General features: G+C 38.3%; 1 protein-coding gene across 1 annotated transcript in view; it reads right to left on the bottom strand.

Annotated features, from left to right (window-relative positions):
- The window catches only part of LOC129722568 (protein Smaug-like), a 31,569-nt gene extending 5,588 nt beyond the window's left edge, over nucleotides 1–25,981 (bottom strand). Inside the window, exons 1-5 of the mRNA XM_055676142.1 lie at nucleotides 25,171–25,981; nucleotides 4,288–5,288; nucleotides 3,250–3,919; nucleotides 1,983–3,189; nucleotides 1,691–1,916 (exon numbers count right to left, since the gene is read on the bottom strand). Of these exons, the coding sequence (XP_055532117.1) occupies nucleotides 1,691–1,916; nucleotides 1,983–3,189; nucleotides 3,250–3,919; nucleotides 4,288–5,060 (2,876 nt within the window). The 5' untranslated portion in view covers nucleotides 5,061–5,288; nucleotides 25,171–25,981. The remainder of the gene's footprint in view (nucleotides 1–1,690; nucleotides 1,917–1,982; nucleotides 3,190–3,249; nucleotides 3,920–4,287; nucleotides 5,289–25,170) is intronic.
- Nucleotides 25,982–26,382: the final 401 nt, after the last annotated feature.

The following is a 26,382-nucleotide window of genomic DNA, read 5'->3' as shown; positions in this document are numbered from 1 at the left end:
TCTGATTTCTTATTTCATTCTACTAAGACGCTGAGGAAAACATTTTCAAATTTGATACGAACAGTTTTTAAAATATTTAGATGACCTGTTAGGTCACCCTCGAAGAGTTTTAAAGATCTTTTGATCGGTCTTTTCTGCTTCTAATTGTATGAATTGATGTAAAGAAAGCATGAAGAGTAAAGCCCTGGTAGCTGTGCTTCTCATTGCGCCCGTATTAAGAGATTGGCTAGCCGTTGGAGTTTTTCCAACTTATTTGACCACCTCTCTCCTTTCTTTTTGGCCACCAGACCAGTGAAGCATAGGTAATTCTGGGTCTCACACCAGTCGAATATATTCAACGGTCCATTCTCGGTTTGAGTTTTTTTGTATATCCATAGAGTATTTGTGACTTTTGTTATTGCCTGCTCTAGATGTATATTCCAGTTAAGTTTTTGTCAAGAAATACTTCGAGGTATTTGACGTTGTCTGAGAGTTCCTCAGCTTAGTTTTTAGTGATTTTGATGTTAGTGCAAAATAAATTCCTCCTTTGACCAGAATTGCTGCTATCGCTTTTTTCGACACCGTTGTCGTGTATAAGTTTATTAGTTTGTGTAAAGATTCTAAGAACTGACCTATCATGGTTCTTGTACAAGCGATACGCAAGCGTTTTTCTATAATTTTTTGGTAAATTTTATGTTTTCTTTCACCATTTGTTTTTTTATTTATTTATTAATTTTTCCTTTACTGGTTGTCTGGATATTTTTATGTTTGGTGTAAGATCCTTTTACTCATTTTCTGGTCCTTAGACGGTTTGAAATTCTTCTAATCCTTTAAAGGCTCAGAACTGTCCGGTCTTTGGAGGCCCGGAGTTGTTGCGGTCCTTGGAAAACCCAAAGTTATTTTGTTCTCTCGGTGGAGCGGGAGTTGCTCTCGTACAATGGCTGAGGTCCTATTTTATTACTCGGCCGCTGTACGTTAAAATCGAATCAGAACATTCTGCACACTTTTCGAATCTATCGGGCGTTCCGCAAAGCAGTAATGTAGAACCACTGCTTTTCGCACTGTACATAAATGACGCATCCTTATTACTGCCAGATATCGCCAGAGTATCGCAGACTGTCACGAACTCCAACGGCTCATCGACATTTTTCATAAGTGATGCTCGAATAGCTTGCTTACCATTAGTATCCAGATATGTTGTGTAATATCTTTCCATAGAAAAAATGATCCTATAAAATTCAGCTCCACCATGTTCAACCAAACATTAACGAAAGTCAACCAAATTCGAGATTTGGGTGATACTTAAGACGCATCGCTATCATTCAGGGCACACTATAACGAGATTAATGCAAAGGCGGATCGACAACTTGAATTTATTTTTAACTAACTAAGCACGCTTCATCTGGGCTTCGTTTTACCTGTTCGCGCGCTAACTGGGACAATTCCCAGTTGAAAATACATCAAACAACAAAAATCAAAACAAACTGAACTGAAAGCATGTGAATGGAGAACGAGGAGGCTGCTACTCCTCGATGGTTTTGCGGTAAATTCACTCGAAAAAATCATGTTCCGACATAACAATGTCATTCCTAGGTTATGTTCAGATCCAAACTCAGGAAAATTTTCAAAGAGTAATTCAAAACTAGAAATTCGATTGCTGTAGAGATATAAACAGCCAAAGCACCAACCGCACCTGTTCACAAAAACTTACCTCGGTTTGTTGATGCTCCCGTTTAGGTTCGCGTTTTTCGCATAATGTGCCTTCGGAGTGAACTGCATTTTGATCTTATTCGCCTTATACTTATATTCCTTGATCTGCGCCGCGTGCGGTGCAAATGCGTCATTATGCAGAGCTCGTTCCAGCACCCAGATAAAGATGTTCAAGTATTCCTCATCCTGAGCTCCACAAACCGGTCTCACCAGTAGAAACGATGCAACTAAAAGAAAAACAGAACATATTTTAATCAAAACCATCTAACCCCTTCACAGCAATCGCCACTAACTCAAATCCAACAGCTTTATAAACTGCCCCGCAATATCCTCTTTCGGGTCGAGCCCAGCCGGTCTCATCGGAGTCAGCACGATATTGGTCAGTTCGTCAAACACGGAACCCAGCTGACTCTTGGCTCCTCCGGTAGACAGCAGTTCTTTCTCCATTCGTACTAAGGTCCCATAGCGTTCCTTTAACTTCTGAATACAGATGACCAGCTTGTGACGAGCCCCCTTAGTCACACCCAAGCTAGCTAAATACTCTTCGGTCATTTCCATCATCTGCTCGTAGGTTAAATTGGAGAATAGCCACACGTACTTGTGCAGCCGTAAACTTTTCAACCAATGCGCGATACTAGACATGCCAACATTTGGTTGACCGTACATTTTGACCATCTGATGCTGCTTAAAATCATCCAGGCGTGTTTCCGATCCACTGGAAGTTAGTGACGACCGAGGACTCTCCATCGTCAACGAGAAGCTTCGCGGTTTATTCTGCAATAACTGCAAATTGGTCAGATTTTCCGCCGACAGACATTCGTTGCTCTGTTTTTGCTGATGCAGCTCTCCCATCGAAAGTCCGCACACACTGCTAACAGTAGTGGTTAAACTGTTGGATCGACGAGTTTTTAGCAGGCCACTTCCGTCACAGTCAAAATCACCGATCGCAATCGGAGGCACCCGCAAATAATCACTAATATTAGCATCGAAGGAGACACGATTTTTGCTGACAGCAGTCCCGGGGGTAATCGCGGAACCAGCCGCGATTTGCACCCCAGAAACCGTACCATTATTGTTGGAAGCTGTTCCAGCCGTAGAAGCAGCCGCCACGGCTGCTGCCCGTGCCAAATAGTTGAACTCTTCCTCATTATCGTAATCACAATCGTAGTCGAAAATTTCTGTTCCATTTTTGCTGAAACTCAGATGATTATCATCACTGGAGTCGAGATCCGTCAGGACCACAGTACCATGACTCATGCTTCCGTTAAGATTTAAACCGCCGTTGCCATTGGTGGTATTAGTGCTGACGCTGCTGCTGCCCAAAAAACCTCCCTGGGGCTGTTGACTAGAAGAAGCGATCAGAGTGTGGTGTTTGAGGGCATTACTATTGCTGCCACTATTGTTGCTGCTACTACTGGTATTGTTACTGGTACTGTTACTTCCTACGGCCGGCTTGTTAGCACCGTTACCCGTTGCCGATGAGTGAAACCCAAATGTGACCTGTGGAAAGTGTGATACGTAATGAATGTATTTTTCAATATGAGTCAAAGTTTGTCTCACCGGCACAAACTCTTTAATCGTGACATTGTCCATGCTTCCTGCTGAGCCTGAACTGCCGTTACCAACTCCTCCTCCCCCACCGTCCTCGGCTCCGGCAGCCTCCGGTGTCCATTCTAGATTGACCAGCATGTTGGTCGATTTCAGAAGTTGTGAAACGGTGCTATCAAGACAGGAACTAGAACTGGAACTACTGCTACTGCTAGTCTGATTCAAACTCTGCTGAGATTTAGACAACAGTGACGAGTTAGAAATGCTAAACGACTGTGCTGGCTGCTGGCCTGACAGTTTCTTGCAACCTCCAGTGCTACCAGTACTGCTTGGAAGTTGCTGCTGCTGAGGCGGCTGTTGCGGTTGCTGTTGCGGTTGATGCGCTAGATGATGCCAGGAGCCAGCTGCGAGGAATTGTAGCGATTGTTGGCTGCCAGTTTTGGCAGCCGGGTTGTTGTTGGATCCACCAACAAATTGCTGCTGCTGTTGCTGATGATGCTGGCTGTGTGTGGCCGCTCCGGCTGCAGCAGGAGGAAGAATAAAATAATTGCTATTGCTTGAAGCGTTGTTGCTCTTGTTGCCACCGGTGGCCGTTGCTGCTACCGTCGTTGAGGTAAGCGTTGTCGGGATGTATGAGGAAGCGATGTGTTCCTCCAGGTGGCGCAGCCAGTAGCTTAGAGATCTGCAAAACACAACCAGAGTAACGCCGAAATTATCTAGTGAACAATTTTAATTTTATTGGAGTGATAATGATAACAAGAAATTATGATAACAGAAGAGGCATTTTTTTCACTCAGTAATAGAATGACAGTTGTTATCCTTTCATGGAGGATAGTGGAAATGTGGTGATCAAGTAATGAATGGGAAAACCCAATGATTATTACGATGCAGCAGGTTTTTAGAAATAATAACATGACTTTTTAAGAGAGAAAACAAACAAACATGGGATTGTAATGTAAATGAAAATCGACTACGAACCGCAAGAAAATGCATGAGGGGAGAAATTCTTGGTACGTGACGTCGCGGCCAGAAGTAGTAAGCTCTTCTTACCTGCGATCATCGTTATTCACCGCAGGGTGAATCAACAAGTAGGATAGTATGTGCTGTACCAGCTCGGTTGGTACCGTCTGCTGGCAGGCGTCCTCTACGGCGGCCGGAATGAGCGACATGTACACACTCTTCACGTCATCGTTGCCGGGTTTCAGAAGCGGCAGGTACGTCAGCATATCGTTAAGGATGTCCTTCTTGGTTTCGGCCAGTTTGTTTTTGGCGAGTGTCGCTTTGTCCATCTTGTTGCTGTTCACAGGTGTGGCCGTTTGAGGTGCCACCAGCATCGCCTGGGACGGGGTGGAACCGCATGACATGCCAGAAGTTGACGAGCATGAAGACGAGGATGTGGACGACAGATCGAAGTTGGAATTTTTCTTCTCTAAGTCCGAGTACCCGGAATCGGATGGAGTCAAATTGTTGTTGGCAATGTTGCTGTTGTTATTGTTGTGATTACTAGTAACGCTTGCGCCCCCATCCCCGGTACCCGGTATCACCCCGCAGCAGGTAGTCTGATATCGTTGAACGAGTTTGTTCAGAAAATTTGCATTGTTGGCATGCGTCTCCAGCAGCTGTAGCTTACTCTGAGAGCTGTAGTTTTGGGCAAGATTATAATCGATCGATAATTGCAGGAACTTCAAGTTTGCAAATGGTACCCGCTTAAGAAGTGCGTAGAGAACGACTGTCCGTTCGCAGTCGTTCCACTGTTCGAAAAAAGACGTCACCGTTCCCACCTGCTCGCAAAATAGCAATGGATTTCCACCGGAAAATTTCATGTTGTGTTGTCTCGCTTTTGGCTGTGTCAGGATTACTGTTTTTTGTTTGATTTATTCTCCCGTCTTATCTCCGGAAGGATTCACGCGCTTAGCGTTCACCTAATACTTGCCGTCCGCTATAAATGGATATCGACTGTTGTTGCAATCGCTTTCTTTTTGCTTGAACAACATTTGCGTCGTTGTGGCTTGCCTTTTTATTGCATTACATGTTATTAATTAGTCAAGCGGCTGCAAAGAGAGACAGAAGAGAAAAATCAATTTTTTTACAGTCGTTTTCACAAATTTCTGAAGATAATTCTTTAGCGGATCAGCAGAATAATAAAACAGTTTTGGAGTGTAATCCAACGTTGAAAGGAAACGTTTCTGTGCGGATTGTGTAAATGAAGCGTACTAATTTTCTGTTTTCACACCTGCAACACTGGCACCGATTGGGTTCAGAGCATTCTCTTCAAATTGGAACGATATCATGCTGTATTAGCCCCAAATAATCCATAGAATAACCAAAAAACTCTAGAAAAATGCAGCTCAAAGTGGCGAAAACAAGTCATTAGCACGTAACTTTAACATACGTACATAACATATACACGCAGCATTTTGGAGACTTTCGTTTCCTGGATCCGATATAGAAGCCGACGAAATTAACTATACCACCACGCTAGCAAATGTCTATCCCAGCTGTGTATTTGCTAAAGCTGAACTGATAATCGACGACGTGACCGATCTGTTATCAGGCAAACTGACCAGATCTCACATGAAACTGTTTTGATTCGGTGCGAAGGTGAGCGCGCCTGCTGATAATACTGGCGATAAGTGCGCTCCGCACGGCTTATAGCGCCTATAATTGCCAATATTAAGCCTCAACCGCGCTAGCAAACGCTCACAAACTCGCGCGTATAGCAGGAGCGATTCCGAAACACGTGCTCATTTTGCGCAGACTTGCCGAGAAACCAATTGCAGTTTCGGAATGTACGATAGGTCGAATTTGATTTTCACATTTTTTTTTTGTTTTTTTCTGTGATCTGTGAATTATGTTGAATACCACTAGGACCGATTGTAAGTCGCGAGTGAGTTAGAATCTGCTTCTGTTCTCTGCTCATTTTACAAAATGGTCGATCATAAAAATTTTTCAGCAGTAATTTGTTTTGAGTTTTTTTTTTCAAGGGTACAATTTTAGTTCGGTGTTTTGTTTGAAGAAAGTTTGAAAAATATTGAATTTGGACTTTCATATTGAAAATTCACTAGTGTATGCAAATGCCAAGTTTTTTTTAACAAAATTAGCAACATTCTTTGACGTTTTTCCAATGCTTGAATTCTGAAAAGGAAATGTCAGCTCAGAAACAGATACCCTTATTTATTTTTTTAATTTGGACATACGGAGGTATTTTGGTATGGATTAGGTACTTCCGTATGGACAAAATTAAAAAAAATAAGGATATCTATCTCTGAGCTGACATTTTCTTTTCAGAATTCAAGCATTGGAAAACCGTCGAAGAATGTTGCTTATTTTGTTAAAAAAAAACTTGGCATTTGCATACACTAGTGACATAACAATTATTTTCGGAAAAAATCAATTTTTTCTATATATTATGTTTTCCAAATAATGCATGGTGCCGTAAATATAAATGCTATTCGTACTTTTTAATGAAAAATCAAAAATCGTTTCGATTTTGTACATCTTTTGAGAAAAAAACATAAAAAACGCCGAAAAACAAAAAGAAACTAATTTTTTCACCCACGCCCAAGTCTTTAAGAGACTGCAAGAACCTAGTGAAACCACCTGGGGAAGCTAGTACTAATCTCCGTCTTCCAAGTGAAGACTGTTGTTTTTGCAGCTTTTTGCAGCTTCTCGAGAAATTTTATTTTGAAAAAGTGCATTTTTTTTATCTAAAATGTCCTAAACCCTATGAAAAAGTCGAAAATTTTCCCAAGGTATGTTCGGCCGAATGATGTATTTTTTAAATATGAAAAAATGTCTAGAACATAGTAGGCCTCTAAAATCACTTCGGAAAAAGTAATTTGGTATTTTTCGATTTTCAGAAACATTTAGGATGTCTGTGTATAAAACTACCTGTATGTGGTCGATTTTCAAGAGATAGAACCAAAGTGTCTTCAGAAAAGTTTTTCTACATAAGATTGTTTACAACTTTGCTGAAGACTTCGTTTTGATTTGATTAGTAAATAAAAAAATAAAATTTTTATCTCACTTTTAGGTGAATTAATCGAAATTTCATTTACATCAAAAGATGCCCCTTAACATCTACAAAAACTTTGTCGAATATACTGTAGCATTTAAATGCCATTTTTATACTCAAAAGGCTGACGATCACGTTTTTCGCGTTTTAAACCACTGTGCATCCCCATGAAAATTGACATCCACATCCACATCCACATCTGCAGATGTCTAAAAAATCACATCCGTAACATGGTTGGTTCTCATACAAGACAATGTTCAATGTTGTTGTGTTGTTTGTCATACACTTTCACAAAACTTAGGGATAACTTCGAGTGAAAAGATCACTTATCACATATTTGCTTACAAGAGGCCACTGCTCCAACCGCGGGTCGGCAACCGACTTGGGCAGTGAATATTCCAGCTCTCAAATTTACGAATTGGAGTCATTTAATGCTCGAACGCACTCTTCATTTTAGTGCAGTGTTCCTGGTTGTCGGTTTTAAAGAATTCTGAAATATTTTTTTTCAGTGCTGAAAAAATTGTAACGATTCATATTGTTTAGAAAAGTTAGCTAGCTTAGCTTAGGTAGACTGCCCCTAGCTACATTTCGAAATTGATCGAACCAACAAAATTGCAAATGAAAACAAATGATGATGGACTCATTTTGTGAAAAAATATATATGAAGCTAATTTTGGACACCCACTTTGAAGAAATTGAAATGGGTTTAATCGACCGTGTGCAAACAATTTCGTGAGCGGTATACTATCAACTGGCAGAATCATAGCGACCGTCGTAATGAAATTGACGTGCCCTGAAGTTGTACAATAAACTTTTCACGAAATACGCAGAATGCAGACGACGGAAGGTACGAGAAGGTCGAGGTGATGTTTTCGCAAGTTCAAATTCGTTTTCAAGGTTATACAGGAGATAGACATAATGATTGAGACAAGCAAAATTTTGTCATTTTTAAAATGGCCATAAGTTTGCGGAACTTTGACGCAACAGGTGTATTTCACTAGAAGAGTTTTAATATTTTTTGCAAACTAAACGATGGATTTTAAGAGTGTGTGTCATACAAAATGTACACTCTTACAACGAGTGGAACTTTTTCTAACATCTTGTCTTTTCTTAGGTTTATATGCTGCTAATAAACTAGAATCCGTCAAGTTCATTGATACCCAATGATAAATTTGTCTAGGAACCATCGAGATATAAATTATTCAAGTATGGGTGTTGTTTTTGGAAGTTTTTTTACTGTTGAGTACATATTACACATAAAAGTTAAAAAAAAAATTTTTTCTTAAGAGTGCCTACTTTGGTGTGTTATAAAGAGTTTTAGGTAACTAAGTTGTGTATCTAAAAAACCTTATTTTGAAAAAAAAAATTGAGATGAACGATATTTTAAACCAATTTCGAAATCACTTTTTGTTTCACAATGTTTTTTTTTCGGTGTAGGATCTCAAATTAAATTCTCTAACATATTTAGATGAAAGTTAACATTATTTTCTAGAAGTTTACCATTGACAACCTTTTCCTATCTCTCCGTCATTATTTAGATATGGGTTATTTCATACCAAGTTATCAGGTGCAGCGACAGAGATCCTCTTCGATTCGCCCCAAAATGAATAAAACACCTTGGTTTTGGTCGAAACTAAAAACCCCAAAGTTTTCGGTCAATCAGACAACCCCCCGGCAATTGTGGGACCCTGGATTTTCCCATTTTTTGAAGAAACATTATTTTCTCATGTTGTTGAGAAACATCATATTTCAGAGACAGTGAGGCGACATCCATAAATAACGTAACGCAAAAAAATGATTTTTGGACCACCAAAATGTGTAACATAACGTAACGCCAACACCTACCCCCCCATAAAAATTACACAACGCTGTAGAAGGATTTGCTTGATGAAAGTGCTCGTTTTTGGAGGGTCTCTCCAAAGATTTTTTGTTACGTAATGCTGAACTCACATTCCCCTCCCCTGTGTAACAAATCGTAACGCTCAAGGATACCCCCTCCCCCCTATGAGCGTTACGTAATTTATGGATGCCGCCTGAGAGCTATAGGCAATAGTAAAAATTCTTTCTGAAGGTTTTTGAATTTCCTATCGAATGACAACATCAGATTCTGCGTACAGTGTTGCCAATATTGACATTTTTGCGCCGTTATGAAGACGTTCAACTTTTAAGGGTAACGAGTTTGTTAAATTCAAGTGATATCTCACTAAACCGCATTCGAAACGCTTCAAATCTCAATCCTTTGTTTCTCATGATCTACTTGACGATATGTGATTAACAACAATTAAAGTAGAACTTTTGATTCATAACCTGCATCTGATGATGTAGATTTGACAACATTTTGAAATGGTGTCTAACATCGTCTAGAGGGGGCTCTTACTGTCTCTGAGATATTTTTTTTTCGTGAAACATGAAAAATGATGTTTTGTCAAAAAATGGGAAAATTGAGGGCCCAGCAATCGTCGGAGATTTGTCCAATTGACCCATAACTTTGGATTTTAAAGTTTTGATCTAAAAAAAGTCATTTCATTTATTTTATAGCGAACCAGAGAAGATCGTAGTATTTGTCTAAATACTTGGTATGGAATAACCATATTGGTTTAAATACTCACCTTTTCAAGAATTGGTCCAAATAAATTTTTGAAAACAAGTTCGCAAAGTTGCTTGGTTTAGTAAGACCCACACACCCACGAAGTTTCATTGAGTTCTGCGAGGGTGATGTCAGCAGTTGCTTCAAAATAGTCTCATTCTCCGTAAAGTTATGGCCATTTTAAAATTGACAAAATGTTGCTTGTCTCAATCATTTTGTTCAACCCGCTTTGACAAGCTTTGTGTGTGTGTCCGCTTTGACAAGCGAATGGCCATAAATTCGTTTTTTAATGGTATCGGACCGTGCGGTGTCAGAGAAAGTTTCACGTATGGCTTTATTTTCAGGCTCCTTCTCATCCCCCACTTTGACCTTTCTCCCTCGCTAAATTCCAAAAAAATCAGACCTGACGACAGTTGATTGAATACAACTTTCCAGGCAAATACCACAAAAATACTTTTCTTTTTCGATAAGTCATTGAAGACCATAAAGACGTAGCCAGCGCCGTTATCGATCTTTACAAAGCGAAAGCTATTGAACTGTACATTAAAGATGGTGAATTAATCCCAAATAGCCATCTATATGTGGTGCTTTGGGCATCTTCACTAGCTCAGATCCATCACGGTGGAGCAACTACAAAATGTGCGGGCGTTAAACTCAAGCTTTAATTTTATTATACTAAGACGCCAAATAAGAAATATGTTTTTCAAATGGGAATAATTTTTATTTTGACGTGGATAACGTATGACTTCCTATTTTGGTAGTGTGAGACCAAGCGTTGTCATACTGCAAGCTCATTTGCTCACAACTGACTCCTAGTAGTGAAGCTGATTATATTTAGCGATTATATTTATATCATATTTATCGAGAAGTCTCTTCATGCAATACCTCTAATATATTTAATATATTTTGAATCCTTCGCAATCGTCTCCTAATTACTGCTATAGCCATCTACATGGTCAAATTAAAGTACCGTAAAACGGGGTAACATTGATCATTTTTTTCACTTTTTCGTGAGTATTATATATTTTACAACTGATATTACAGGTTTCATATTTTTAAAACCAGTACTGGCATCCTGATAACTTGAGAAGTTAGTTTTTAAAGGCCTTCGAAAATCTTGAACATTAAAAACATTTTTTTTCGTCCTTGTTTCAACTTTCCTTATTTGGGGTAACTTTGATCAGTTTCAATTTCAAATAGTTTTGAAACCTTTTTGAACTAAAAATGTTAGATAATGCTTTGATAACATGGTAAGAGACGCTTCCCGGATTGACATCACGTTCTCCTTGACTGTAATTTTACCTTTCGACGATGGAAAACGTAAAAGTTGGTCGCGAAATGTGCCAGAAGTATTTTGTAAGTCAGCAATCGTTGTAAAATGTTTGTGTTTAGGAAACGTATGTTGATCATATATGCAAGGCCTTTCCAACAACGGAAGTATCAATAGGCCTATACTCTAGCTAAGACAACATCCTGGCGTAGGTCAGAATGATGTCTTGGCTAGACCATAAAACTGAACTTTCTCAACAAATATAAATTAATTAACTGTAAATGTAATCAATTTGACTAAATTTTCTTCTTCTTGATTGAGTAAATTAAATAACGGATTTGAAAAACATGTCAATGAAAACTAAATGTTCAATATTCGACTAGTATAAAGTGCTCTTTGGCGCTTACTGAGAGTAAGAAATATAACGGTCAAATTAATTTTAAAATTTGGTCATCAAAACAATATAAAATTTCAACCAATGCAATATTGTTCAGACCTCGAATGACACAAGACTAAGATGTTAAACTTGAGGCCTTTCGTGATATCTTGTCTTTAACAACAGCGAACAGCAACAACGAACCATAACCAGCAACTGAACCCCGCACAATACTTCCAGGACCCGAGGATTACAAGCCCCTGTCTCTGCTCATAACAACGTGGCTTAGCAGAACAAATCCATACATGCTGCATATTTATGGCCATTCGATGATCATCAAACGACTATTCAACTACAAAACATTGATTGAAAAATATATGCTAGTTCTAAGAGAGACTTAATTTCAGCTCGTAGTCGGCAGCGAGGATAAAAAATTTGCTTAAAGATTTTAAGTCATCAGATATAATTGGCGCCGTTAAACATTAAATTGTATTTGTACCGTGTCAAATGAACGATAGGTGAAGAAAAAAAAATAAGATGTTAAAAAAACTGATAAAACTGATCAATGTTACCCCGCTAATCAATGATACCCCGTTTTACGGTACAGAATGCAAAACTAATTTTTGTACTTCAGAAAAATTTTTGATGGTGACTTCTGGTTTATTGAAAACGTTCTAAAATGGTCAGATACCATCACATAAAGGTGTTTCCGAAACCAGGATCCAGTGTAAAATGTTCAAAAAACATCTGCAGAACCGGACAACATTTAGAGGTCATAAATTAACCAAAACGTGTTCAAATTCAAGATGTCTTGTTCTGGTATCTGGAAAACAGTCTAAAATGACCAAAAACTGCCCAATAATGGAATTCCCGGAAATAAAATGATGTTCAGACCCAAAAAATCAACTCCAAATGCTTTTTCGAAAGCCAAGATGGTAAATTCCGGCGACCATTTACCATCCAATATAGGTATTTTCGATGGATGCTCAAAGATCAAAAACCGACCCCAGATACCATTTTAAAACCCAACATGGCGAACTCATCATGCCACTCAATAATGTTCAGAAGCCGAAAATCAACCTTAGACGCAATTCTGAAGTCCAGGATGGCGATTTCTGGTTTTTGGAAAATGGGAACGGGAGGATGTTCGAAGGCCGGAAATCGATTCCAGACGCCGTTTTAAAATGCAAGATTGGTAAATGAGCTGAGAAATTTCAACACAAAATTCTCAGCTTGGGTCCGAACAACGTCTGGTACATCTGTGCACTTAAGCACTTCTACTTTTAGACTGAATTCCCTGCTCAGAGAAAAAAACAGCTTACTGACGATTCTAAAATTTTCAGTTTTTTTATTCAGATGCATCAGGGGGTTGGAGAAAACTGAGAAGAGATCACAAACAGCTTGAAAAATGAATTGATGCGCAATCAATTCTCACATTGGCAAAGGGAAACATTTTTACGAAACTGAGTAATAATTTTTCATCGCCATCCGTGGAAAGTGTGTGTGATCGAAAGAAATATAAATAACTCATTATGACATTTATGCAGTATTTTTCCTTGCTATCTCAGCTGGTCTTGTGGCAAGAAGCCGGCCTTACAAACCAGTTGTCGTAGGGTCGAGTCTCGGCTCGCGAGAGACTGTGTCAGTAGGATCCTGGCGCTAGTCCCGCAATTGTCCTGTACACAAAACAGGTGGCTGCGAAATCTGTGTATGAAAACCGAAGGTCAAATTCCGAATCGGAATGTAGCACCAAGGCAGTAATTTTCCTTTCCCTGAGGAAATGCACTTTTCACTATCCACGCAACCAGGTACATTTTTTTGATTTAATCTACTTGACAAAACGAAAATATCGCCCGCTCTTGATCCCGATCAGCAAACTATTCAGCGTTCAGTTGTGGAAGACTATCAGATGGCAAATTGGCACGTTATTTGGGAAATGAGCCCCATGAAGTACGACGCTCTAGTTTAAAACATTAAGTGTCCTATAGAGTTTCGAATCTATTGTTCCTATCGTATACCGATACTAGCCCACACTCAATTCCTATTGTTTTCTTTTTTTTTTTTGAAGCTGTCATATTTAGAACGATAAATGAATTTTCACAGTAAAAGTAACAAAATAATCCTCGAAATGTGTAAAAAATATCCTTTGCTTCCGAAAACAGAGACTTTACGAAAACACGCCACCGGTACACACGGTGGATGTCTCGAAACGTATCGAAATGCTAGGTAAAGGTTAAAATATTGATAATTAAGCCGAAAAATTCGCCACACCACGATAAGCAGTGGAAGCTTTCACGAAAACAATTGCAGCTGTAGGACGGAACGGCAACGAGCGATGGCTCCGTCGCGCTTCGTAACCGTTTCCAGGCTGCTCGCTGCTCCGCTGGTATTCGGTGGTATTCGCGGAAAACAAGAAAAAGGGCCAAGCGAACGAAGAAAAGGAAAGGAAAAATCAGGTCAACTGGAAAAGATGCGGAAGCGGTGGCCGATGAAAACGAAAAGACCTGACGTGACACGCAGGCAAGAAAGCAAGAGAGCAGTGCTGGAGTCGCGATGTCCCTTGAGCTGGAAGTACAAAGTCAGCAGAACAAAGAGTTAATAGCATGGAAATTTAGTGCTCATTCGATGCTCATTTAATGCCATATCGCCGAATTTAATGCTCCATCATTTCTTTGAAAAATGCTCTTGTTTGCTAGCTTAGGAAAATAGCTAGCAGACAATATAAGATAATAGCATTTTTAGTCACAAAACAGTTCTATAACGGTCAAAAACATTTAATGCTCTTGAAAAAACTGGATTTTCAGGATAATTTTATTGATTTTGTATAAATTTTTCAATAAGATGATAATAACATGATAATACATGAATAGCTTCAATTTTTTCAAACATTTCCTCTGCAAACAATCCGAATCCTTTTGATACGATTAGATACCAATTAAATGCTTTCATATGCGAGCTTTTTCAATGACTAAGGTGCATTTTTCATTAAATAATTTTTTTTTCAAAAATATTGTTCTGCTAGCTTAAGAAAAAACTTTCTGCTAATTAGCCAGAAACAGCATTTTTAAGCAATAAACTGTTGTAGAATGGTCATAATAATTAAATGCTCATTAAATGCTCTTGAAAAAACCTGATTTTCATGATAATTTTATTGGTTTTGTATAAATTTTTCAATAATATGATAATAACATGATAAGCTGAAAAGAAATTGATTAGCTTCAATTTTTTCAAACATTTCCTCTGCAAACAATCCGAATCCTTTTGATACGATTAGATACCAATTAAATGCTTCCATATGCGACCAGTTTCAATAAATTAAATGCATTTTTTTTTTTCAAATATATAGCACATCAAATTCAGTACCGAATACCGAATTACGGGTTGAAACCCTTATTTCGTACCCTTTTCTATAACAGTAGCTTCTCTGGCTATTTTCTAGCAACTGTTGGTCCCTTTTTTCGATTTGTTGGGTACTATTTGGTCACGTTTTACATCAACTAGTCACCAAAATAACTGTTTCTGACATCGTTGACCACTACCAGCCCTGCTGCTTAGGCAAGGTTCAACTATTAGAATATCAGTGAGATGTTTTGCAACTGATTTTTAAGTTTTGCATTATTCATTATTTTTTAAACCTTGCGGTTTTGTCGAATCTCGCTATCCCTTTTTGTAAACGTTTATAAGATGTTTAAATACTTCCCTCTCTCACTAAATCCTTGCGTAATTGTGCACACGTTGCATACACAACATGCTGAAGTGATGAACACACACTCTAACGTCAGTGTCAGCTTCAAATGACCAAATGTCCTAAAAAATATTACTCTTATAATATTACTTTTTTTATTACTCGTACTGGTGAGCAAGTTGCATAAAATCTCCTGTCTTTATCCTTCTGCGCAAAATCAATTTCTCTCTTACCATCGCAAAGCATGATAAGTGACGGGCTCACGAGAATTTTGCGCGCGAGTTATCTCATGTACGCGACGCCCATGCACCTCATTTGTTTTGTCAAAAACGAGAGATATCTTTGTGTACGTCGCAAAAGAATTCCCATTTCCATGTGACGCGCAGTGGCGTAGGGTCCACCTGTGCAACATGTGCACTGCACAGGTACTCTGTTACCTAATATCTAAACTCATGCAATTATCGAAGAATAATAATAATTTAAAAAAAAAAACAAGTGAGCATGCTAGTGAGGCCTTTTAATTCAAAGTATGGAACGCTTTTGTTTTTTTTTTTTGATTTTCTTCTTTAATTTACGGAAAAAGAACTTAAGTTAATGTTTGTGTACATGTAGCAAAATCAGCCTCGCGACGCCTTTGGTTGCGCGACAAGGCTCGTAGGCCGAAAACATACTGGCGCGTCCTGCCGCGGGTTGATATACAGCTCTACTACTCCGCGGCGTGCGTCGCGCCGGTGTGTTTTCGGCCTACGAGCCTTGTCGCGTCACCAGAGGCGTCGCGTGGCTGATTTTGCTACATGTACACAAACATTACTTAAGTTGTTTATTATTCATGTATTATCATATTATTATCATATTATTGAAAAATTTCTATAAAATCAATGAAGTTATCATGAAAATCAGTTTTTTTCAAAAGCATTTAATGAGCAATAAATTATTATGACCATTGTACAACAGTTTATTGCTTAAAAATGCTGTTTCTGGCCAATGCTCTGCTAAGTTTGGCTAAGCTAGCTTAATAGCAGAACAATATTTTTGAAAAAAAAAATATATTTATTGAAAAATGCACCTAAAGTATTGAAACTGCTCGCATATGGAAGCATTTAATTGGTATCTAATCGTATCAAAAGGATTCTGATTGTTTTCAGAGGAAATGTTTGAAAAAATTGAAGCTATTCATGTATTGTCATATTATTATCATATTATTGAAAAATTTATACAAAATCAGTAAAATTATCATAAAAATACAACAGTTTATTGCTTAAAAATGCTGTTTCTGGCCAATGTTCTGCTAACTTTTTTCTTAAGCTAGCAGAACAATATTTTTGAAAAAAATATATTTAATGAAAAATGCACCTAAATTATTGAAACTGCTCGCATATGGAAGCATTTAATTGGTATCGAATCGTAGCAAGAGGATTCGGATTGTTTTTAGAGAAAAATGTTTGAAAAAGTTGAAACTATTCATGTATTATCATATTATTATCATATTATTGAGAAATTTATACAAAATCAATGAAATTATCATGATCATCAGGTTTTTTCAAGAGCATTAAATGAGCATTAAATGTTTATGACCGTTATAGAACTGGTTGGTGACTAAAAATGCTATTTTCGTATATTGTCTGCTAGCTATTTTCTTAAGCTAGCAAACAAGTGCATTTTTCAAAGAAAAAATTGAGCATTAAATTCGGCGATATGGCATTAAATGAGCATCGAATGAGCACTAAATTTTCATGCTATTAACTTTTTGTTCTGCTGACTTTGTACTTCCAGCTTGAGGGACATGGAGTCGCGGTCGATTCGATTTGATTCGACCGGTGGAGAACGTGTTTCATAATGAATTTCCCGAACCGGTTGTAACCGTACGGCAGCGGCACGTGGAGGACCGTTTGCGCTTTCTGGTGGTAACCGGCAGTCCGAGTGAATGAACGATGGCAAAGTGGAAAACATCGAAAAATAAAATTAAAAACAACATGACGCGTGCATGGCATGGCATTTTTGTCGCGTCTTTGCGTTTCTACTGCCACAGCTCGTCCGTCCGTCGTCGAGAAGCGGCTAAAAACAGTCGCCAAAAAGGCGAAACGGGACATTCGTACGGACGTCAATCGATGGCAGAAATAAAACAACAACCGCTCCCCAAGTCAGCCGAGGAAAAAGTTTGAAAATACAAAATATTTTCCTACACAACAAAGGGGAATCTTAACTTGTTAGATCTATATAATGTAAATAAAAGATAATCGCCTGCTGACTGCGGCTGTCTATTGGACTTCACGAATGATACACAAATCTTGCGACGAACGTTGTGTAATACACAAGTGTAAAATCGCAATACGCTTGCAGACGGAAAAAATAACAGTTGAAGTATCGCACTAAAAAAGTGGTCAGTAGATTTGCCCTGATTACATCTTACATCTCTCCATTGGAAACTTTCAAGATCCTGATGGTGCAGAAGGAATTTTCTACCAAAAAATTTAAGTGTAACTTTTGCTTCATTCTCGCGACGGGTTTTAAAAGTTTCCGAAGTTCCAAACGTGGTTAAAATTTAAAATACAGTCGTCGTTCGATAACTGCAAGACAACGCTTTTTTACTGCAAGACCGATAACTGCAACAACTTTGCAGTTATCGCACCGCCATCCATCAAATCTGATGTCAAAGTCATATTTGACATTGGAGTGACAGATCTCGCGGGGGGATTCTAAATGCATTCGAAAATGAAAATTGTTCAATCTCTTGAAACATTTTAAAAGGACTCTTCCATTTCTCTCGATTTTTTTCGATTTCGTTTACTTGTTGTCTCTTCATTCTAGATAGGATATTATAGATCTCCACTATTAATCAATAAAGCAAAATCATCATGTTATGTGGTTCACTTTCCGTAGCTATCATAAGAGAAAAAAAATATTCCTTGTGTACTGTTTGGCTAGCTTTCACTACTCAGCGAGGCAGTGCATAGTAGATCACAAACAATATTTTGTGACCTAGCGTTAAATAGACCATTTTACGAACTGACCCCGAATAAAGTAAGATAACAGCTCTCAGGGCATCTGAATAACAAATCATGGCGTTTTTGGATTCATTTTGTTTTTCTCTGTTATCTAAATATAAGATATCATGTTATAGGATTTGGCTTACTTGATAACAAGGCATCACATCATGTTATCGTTTTGTTGTTCAACTTTACTCGGGACAGGTGTCACGGATCCTGCTGACATTGATGTTGCTTCTACTTGCGATATGTCAGCGGTTCCGATTTTTCTGTCAAAATTTCATTCATGAATTGAGTTCAGAAACGTCTCGTAAAATGGTCTTTTGTAGTGATGAACTTTATCTTCGCATACATATTTGTTATGTAAAGAAGTTACTGAAACACAATAAATTATGATGCGGAAATATGAACATCAAATTGATAAATCGAAAAGCTTGCCTATTTTAGTTTTCTGCTGTTTTTTGCCGCTGCTGTTTTTTTTCCAATAAAAAAATACATTTCGACATCATTGAAAACTAAAATTGTAGTGACGGACCCCCTCAAAATTTTGGCATGTGTCAAGTGTTGCAGTTATCGAACGGCATTCCATAACTGCAATGTAAACATGTTGCAGTTATCGAACGACGACTGTAATAATCAAAAGTAAAAAGAAACTTAACCTTTAATTTTTTTAAAAAGCCACCGTCCAGTTTCACGTTAAGTTTTAATTTCATAAATTTGCTTTTTCTTTTCTGTTCAAGCGCCATATTGTTTTCAAATAAATCCTCGAATCCCTCATCACAACCGATTCTTCTAAATTAATTAGAACATAGCATATCATAAACCAAACCAGCTTATCATGGCATTCATCTGCCTATGTTACGATCGTCAAGTTTTATGTTATCCACATTCACAACCTTTAGTTTCATTAGTAACATCAGAGTGACTATCTTAAAACTTCATACTTATGATGGTTAGCGTATAGTAGTAAAGAGTATTTGCGGAGCATATTTTATGACTATTAAATAAAACTAAAATATAATCAAAGGCCTCAGTACAAGGCATCGTAAATCGAAAACAAAATAAGCCTAAGTGTTTGGAGCATTTTGATTGTTGCTTGGGATGTGTCAGGCATGGTTTTTTCGCTAATTAAACTACCGGAAAGGTAATTTCCCCTGAAACCAATATTGAAACACCCTCTACTATTATGCCCCGTTTCTAGCACGCCTCGATCAACCACACCCCTTTCTTGTGGGAGTTATTTTTGTAACTGAGAGCTTATGTGACTGCAAGTGGTCTCTCGTGTTTTGAGAAATGAATATTCACTCTCTGTGAAAAGAGTAAAGGCTCTGCAAATACTCTCTGAGGAAGAACAAAATGACAGAGAGAAAATGTTGAAAACGAAAGGAAGAGAAAAAATAGTGTGAGCAAATGTGTCAAAGTCAATGACGTCGACACTGAGGAAGAAAACGTAATATCTGAAGAGTTTAATGAATATTTTGTAGATAGTGTACAAGTAATTCACGATAGTATTGAGAACGTTCAGGATAACTCCGAGCAGAATGATATAACAGAAGGTGGGATATTTTCAAGCCAGGTAACAAGGAAAGTCTCAAGAAAACTCTTAACCAGTTGAAGAATTTTTTAGGATTGAATGACGTAAACGTGCAAATTCTGAAAAAAAATCCTACTGCGAGTTGTAAATTAGTCTTTTGAAACTGGAGAGTCTCTACGATCTTGGAAGCAATCTGTTGTTGTTCTGATAAAGAAAGTTTCTGCTACTTCCTGTGTATGAAAAAGTTTTAGAGTTTGTTGTTCGCTTCCTAGTTTTGACTCGTTTTTTTTTGAAACCATTTCGCGCCCTATATTGTTGAGAATATTATCAGGTTTCGAGGAAAAGTCCTCACATAGCTTAAATCAAACTTAACGGTTATTGTCATTTGAGAGTTACGTTTGCAGAATATTACATATATGTATAGAAAAAGTTTTCAAAAACAAATATTTCTCATTCCTTGATTTGATTCATTTTTCAAAAATTATGGATGTCTGTTTCAGCCCCTAAACCTAGATAAAAAATCATGAAAATTTAATTGAATAAATGTACTTTGAAACTGTATGTGAAGAAGTATTTAAAACATAAGAAGTGGTTAGGAACAGTATGCGGGAGGATGCTAAGAGACTTTCTTCGAATTTAAAAAAAAAACATAGACATACTTCAACGCACTTCTTGTGCTTTAAAACAAAATGAAAAATATTTAGATAAACCATTCCAACTTGCGGAAAATATTTTGAAAAGTATATCATCTTCCAAAGATCAAGATGTTCCGGCTACACCAAAGCTAGACACTGAATTGACATCAAACGTGGCAAAACGCAGTACATTTTTTTCGTCAAATCCGTAGGGCATCCTAAAAAGCATTTTCATAATTCAAGCATAGAACGAAAACGTCAGATTGACCGCCGTCAAGCCGCTGGAGTAAGTAACTGTGAGCTAGTTTTTCTAGAATCCGTCAAAAACGCAGCACATAATCACAAAAATTATTTCTAAATGACATTTGAAAACGATTGAAAATATATACACAAAAGTATTAATTACGAAAGAAGCATTGAATTTGCTCATAGGCGAAAAATTGAGTAAAGCTACATACATGAGAATAAGGAAAGAAACAAAAGAGAAGAATGTTGACATTTTTCCGTCCTATGAGTAGGTAATTGATTAAAGTATTTGAGTTTGCGAATATTTTTTTATTGCGCAAATTTTGTTCAGGAGTACCGCAGGGCAGTAATCTTGGGCCACTGTTATTTTCCATCTTTATTAATAATGCGGCACTGCTGCTCAATTCCCGAGGAAAATGTTTTTTGCTGACGACTTGAAAATATTCTCAGTTGTCAGATGCCATGAGGACTACAAGGAGTTGCAAAACTTATTAAACTTGTTCAGTGACTGGTGCTCTCGAAACAGCTTGATATTGAGTATTGAGAAATGCTATGTTATTGGCTACAGGCGTACAAAAAATGCTGTGTCCTACGATTACGTGATGGAAAATTGAAAAGAGGTGTAATACTGGATGAAAACTCTCGTTCAAACCCCAAATCACTGCTACTATTGACAAAGCAAATCGTCTAGATAAACAGACTAGAAAGTGTCCAACGCAAATTCGTTCGGTATGCTTTGCGGAATCTTGCTTGGAATGATCCACTGAATTTGCTTCCTTACGAAGACCGCTGCCGCCTGTTGGGCAGAGAAACTCTGTATCAACGTCGTCGAGTGTCACAAGCCGTATTTGTCTGGAAGTTGGTAACTGCTGAATATGATGCTCCTGACCTTTCAGCAGAAATCGGGTTCTATGCACCATCCAGAACACTACGACCCAGAGCTATGCTACAGGTGGAGTTCCAACCAACACAGTACGCTGCAAACTCTCCAATCACATCGATGATTCGCCAATTCAACGACTTCAGCGAATTGTTCAATTTCGATGAATCTTCATTCGTGTACCGCCGTAGATTACTTTCTAATAATTTGTGAAATGATTCCACCAAGCTGCCATAAGTCTTAAAGTTGATTGATTTGTGATCTAATGGTAAATATTGGATTTATTCTCCAGTAACGAAGCGAATCAGAGTTTGATCCGTGCCTTAAAGCGGTCAATTTTTCATTTTTTTGCCCGATGAAAAAAATGCAAACTAGTTCAGGAAATTTTCGATACCGAGAAAAACATTATTTTTTTTGATGCCGAATGTCTTAGAAATGCAGAACACGTCAAGATCTGGTGTTATCTAAAAAAATGGGAAAAAACGACTTTCTGGGACTTAGACATTTTTGAGCTGGGAAACAATCTCATATCACTTGTCCTATTCTCAATTTCACTTCACTGTCAATCTCACTCCACGGAGGTGATTTTTGTCACCTCACTTGAGGTGGAATCGGGAATAGGTCTAAAAAAGTGAAGTGAGCGTGAGAGTGAAATATATTCCACCGTGAAGTGACTCCCGTAATAAGCACCCTTGTTACTGGAAAGTAAATCCCATATATATTATCACTAGATTACAAATCAATCGATTTTTAAACTTCCCTATCTACGTGAAATCATTTCACCGTTCAAAATGGTCGTGAAATAATTCCACGCGAAACGTCGCTTTTTCCGTTTCCACTTCACTCATATGACACTCATAATAACCCAGATTTCACGGCAGATGTCACCTTGCGACGTTTTTCTCACTTACGTGATTCCCGTAATAGGACTTCATTCACTTCACTTTGATTTCACCGTGAAGTGACTCCCGTAATAAGCACCTATATACAGAAAAGTACGACCTTTCAGATGCAATTAATAGTTTTAGTTTGTGTTTGCTATTTAACTAGATACAAACATTTGAAAAGGGCGTATTTTGAAAGGGAGAAACCTAAGACCAAATTTTGATAGTATCAATAATAAAAGTTACATCGCAAAAACTAGATTTTTCAGCGACACCCTAACTTGCTATCTTAAATTTATCATACCGCGAAAAGTATGCAAGATAGAGACTAGCTTTCTTCGGTAAAGTGGTTTAGAATAAATGGATCTACAACTCCTCTGAATTAAAAAGAACTGTATCTTTATCAGCAGAATAGTTAGTTTTGCTAAAAATGGAGCCACCCTAATTTTTATTTTCTAAAAAGAAGCGCTTTTCCAAACACAAAATATTTCGCAAATACACTACAAACCTAACAACAGCTGTTATTGCACAAAAAATTAAATACCGCTAAATCGACGATCTGGACCACTGGGCAATGTTGCCCAATTTAAAATTCCCTGGAGTGAGACTACACCTAACGTTCGACTTTGGCCAGGTTAATCCTAGGAGGGACTTATTTTGTCAAGAGGAAGGAGTCTTATCGAAACCTCGTTCCTCCTACCAACAACGCGTAACAATAACAATTCCCTGAAGAGGACTTAATGCTTCTCCTCTGGTCAGTTTTATTTCAAAAGTCGCAATAGAACAAGAAGAATCTGTGGTGTTTAACGAAGAACTCTATTCGAATAAAAAGAGTTTCCCATTTTTTCAGTTTTTCCATGGGTAACCCAACATAATATATAAAAGGTAAAAACGACCCTCTAATTTCTAATTTTCTTGAAGTAGGTCTACGGTTAATTGAAATGAACATATCAAAACACTATGTTTTTTTTCCTAAACTAAACGTCTCCGGGAACAGCATGCCTTTTAATTTTTTTTGTGAGCTCGTTGATTTCGTTTTTCGGTCTGATCGCACACTGACCAATTGTTTGTTTACTTGATATGTTACCATTTTCATTTCTATTTTTGACATTCTTACATCCCTGACGCAAACTTTTTTATTTATGAACGTTGAATTAAAAAAAAACCGAACATGAGAGTACAAAAGCATACATTATGAGCAATATTTCATAAGTGGTAATTATTGTCACGCCGCCGCCGATAAAAGCCAACGGCGTCACGCCGGCACGCCGAGGTAAAATGTCTTCTACGCCGCCGCCGCCGATGATATGGTCGGCTCACAGGTCTAATTCATGTAAAATAAATAAAAAACTTTTTTCTCTATTATTCGATTATATATAAAATTAGATTATATATAGTGAAAAAAAAATCGGCGACTATATATAATCGAGTCCGACCTGTACTTTGAGAATTATTTCAAGAGATTTGAAAAAAAAATGATTAATTTTCCTTCTCGAAAATGAAACAATCCTCTGTAACACGCTGCTCACGGGACAAATAAAAATGAAAATACCCCGAAAATTTAATACTGTAACGAAGGAATTTTTTTTCTTGTTTTGCTTTTACACCTGCTCTCTTTACACAACATATGAGCTATATGAGTACCTAATATGAACGTATAATTAAATTCCGAATGCAGTAGTTTTTTGTTAATTCTTTAAACATTAAAAGGCTGAATTTTATAGAATCGACATTTCGAAAAATTACGCAGTCCGCGAAAAATATTTATTCAATATTTGTGTCGATTCGCAAGAAGTTATTTCAGAGTACTGTAAAAATGGTTAAAATATTGTAAAAGTAGAAGTGTTAAATGAAAATCTCTACTTGAATAATTTTATGATTTCCAGTAAAATATGTTATATATGGTTCAACAAAGGCTATTGTTAAAATAGACAGCAAAACCGTATTGAAACCACACCGCCATTGTTATAAGTTCGACTCCCGTGCTCACGCGTTCAGCTTCAACAAGGCACATCGATGCCAATGGCAACAGGGGCAAACGGGGCGGGCGAAATGCGAAAATACTCGCGTAAACGAAGTGTTGATCAACCAACGAGGAGGACAGAAAAGAAGGCGTAGGGGGGGGAGGGGGGGTCTAGGGAGTGTTAACAGCTACCTCGAATCTAGTATGCGTCAAGAATAGGCTAACTTTACTTTGTTTGAATCAAAACAGTTCAGCGGCGTTCTGCGAATCTTGCCCCGTGTGCGTTGGCAGAATCAAAAGAGAAAAATTTGCGAATTAGTACTAAACATCCTTGAACTGGCTGAGGAGAGGTTAGCGGGGCAAAGAAATTTGATCGTCAGCTCCCTGTCTGTCTGCGTCTGCTGACCGTTAATCGAGCATGGATGTGCGCGGTGGGAAATGAGGGAAAAGCAGAGGCGACGAGCGAACGACAGGGGATGATAATTAAGACGGTTCGAAATTCGACTTTCGAGAAAATGGAGTCTTTTCATTCCCGCAAACAACATTTCAACGCACACTAGAAAAGTGCGACTCTTCGCCCATAACCAAAAATTTCTGCACCGTTTTGCTAAATCAGCTTTTTTGCTGGCTGGATCAGAGAAAAACCCTCCACGGTAGGTACTACGGATAGCGAGCAGCGTCTGCCACGGTGTTAAATCCAAGAAGAAACGTACGTTTAAAGCAAAGAAGAAAAGATCAATTGAATGTATGTCAGAGCATTCACATTTTCGGTGGTTCCGTCTAGATGACGGACCATCCCTCGCCATACGGTTCGATACGCAACGGTTCGAGATAAAACAATTAAAGCAATGCGAGAAAAAAAGAAACTTACCTCGCACACGCAATATTTCCACCTTCACACTGAATGCTTTCGGGTGAGGAATCCTCTTACGCGTAGTTTATTTCAACTTCCGAAAATAGACGATTTTTTCAAGTTCGACCGCGTCCCGACGCCTGGCCGTGCAAACAAAAGCCAGCCAGGCAGCCAGCCCGTGAACTACGCCGTCAATTCCTATCGCCTGACCGAGTCCCGAATAGCGGTCCCCTTTGTTCCGTCTGCCGTACTGGAGGCTCTTTGCAGGAGAAAAAACGTGACGGAAAAATCCAACGGGAAATGACTGCAGCGGAACGAATTAAACTTAAAATGCGGACATTTCCACCCGAAACCACGAACGCGAGTAGCAAAAATTCCTCTTTCTTCCGATGGTGGTGGCCTTTTCTTCTGCTCTTCTCTGCACACTACACAGCACACATTTTCTATTTTTTTGTCTGCTCTTCTCTTCAGTTTTGACAGTTCACACACGTACGCGCGCACATCACTTTCGCACACACCGATAAAAATAAAATAAAAACGCACAGAAATAAAACGAAGAAAAGCTTTTTCCGTTCGCACAAAGATGGTCGAATTGCACAAAACAGGCGCTCCCTATTGTTTCCTTCGGGCTAGCGGTAACGAACAATAGCTTTCACGATGGCGTCCACAAGAGATAGTAGGATATCAGCAAATACAAAAAAAAATCCTTTTCACTGCGTGTGTGTCGACAACTGCTGCGATGGAAGCAAGCACACAGCTCACAAATCGACGACGACGACGTTTCCTGTACTCAACTTCGCTCCAACTGCGAAACGAGAACGAACGACGTTGATGGCAGCTGTCATCGAAGCGAGCGCGCGGTGGAAATTTTTCGACCCAAGCAAAGGGCAAACATGCGACTGTCATTTGACGGGTACGATGGTCGTTCGCAAGGGCGCGTTTAGTAAACCCGTCAGACTGGGTGTGAAAATGTATTCAGTAAATTACACATATCCGATTTAAATGTAAAAAATAGTTTAACGATTCTCTCTGTTAGTTTGTCTCAATGCTGATAGTTTTGTAAACTTCAGAAAAAATTCTATGTAGCCCGAAACGTTATTTCGAATCCAAATTCAATACATAGACAATTTTTTCAAAAAGAGGTTATTCTAGGGGCTCGACACCTTTATATTAATGAAATATATTTCGATAATATTACTCGATATCGGTAGATATATCTTAATATTTATC

Source organism: Wyeomyia smithii, chromosome 2 (genome assembly GCF_029784165.1).
Source record: "Wyeomyia smithii strain HCP4-BCI-WySm-NY-G18 chromosome 2, ASM2978416v1, whole genome shotgun sequence".
NCBI lineage: Eukaryota > Metazoa > Arthropoda > Insecta > Diptera > Culicidae > Wyeomyia > Wyeomyia smithii.
Note: the sequence above shows the minus strand (reverse complement) of the source record. Positions and strands in the feature narration are given on the sequence as shown.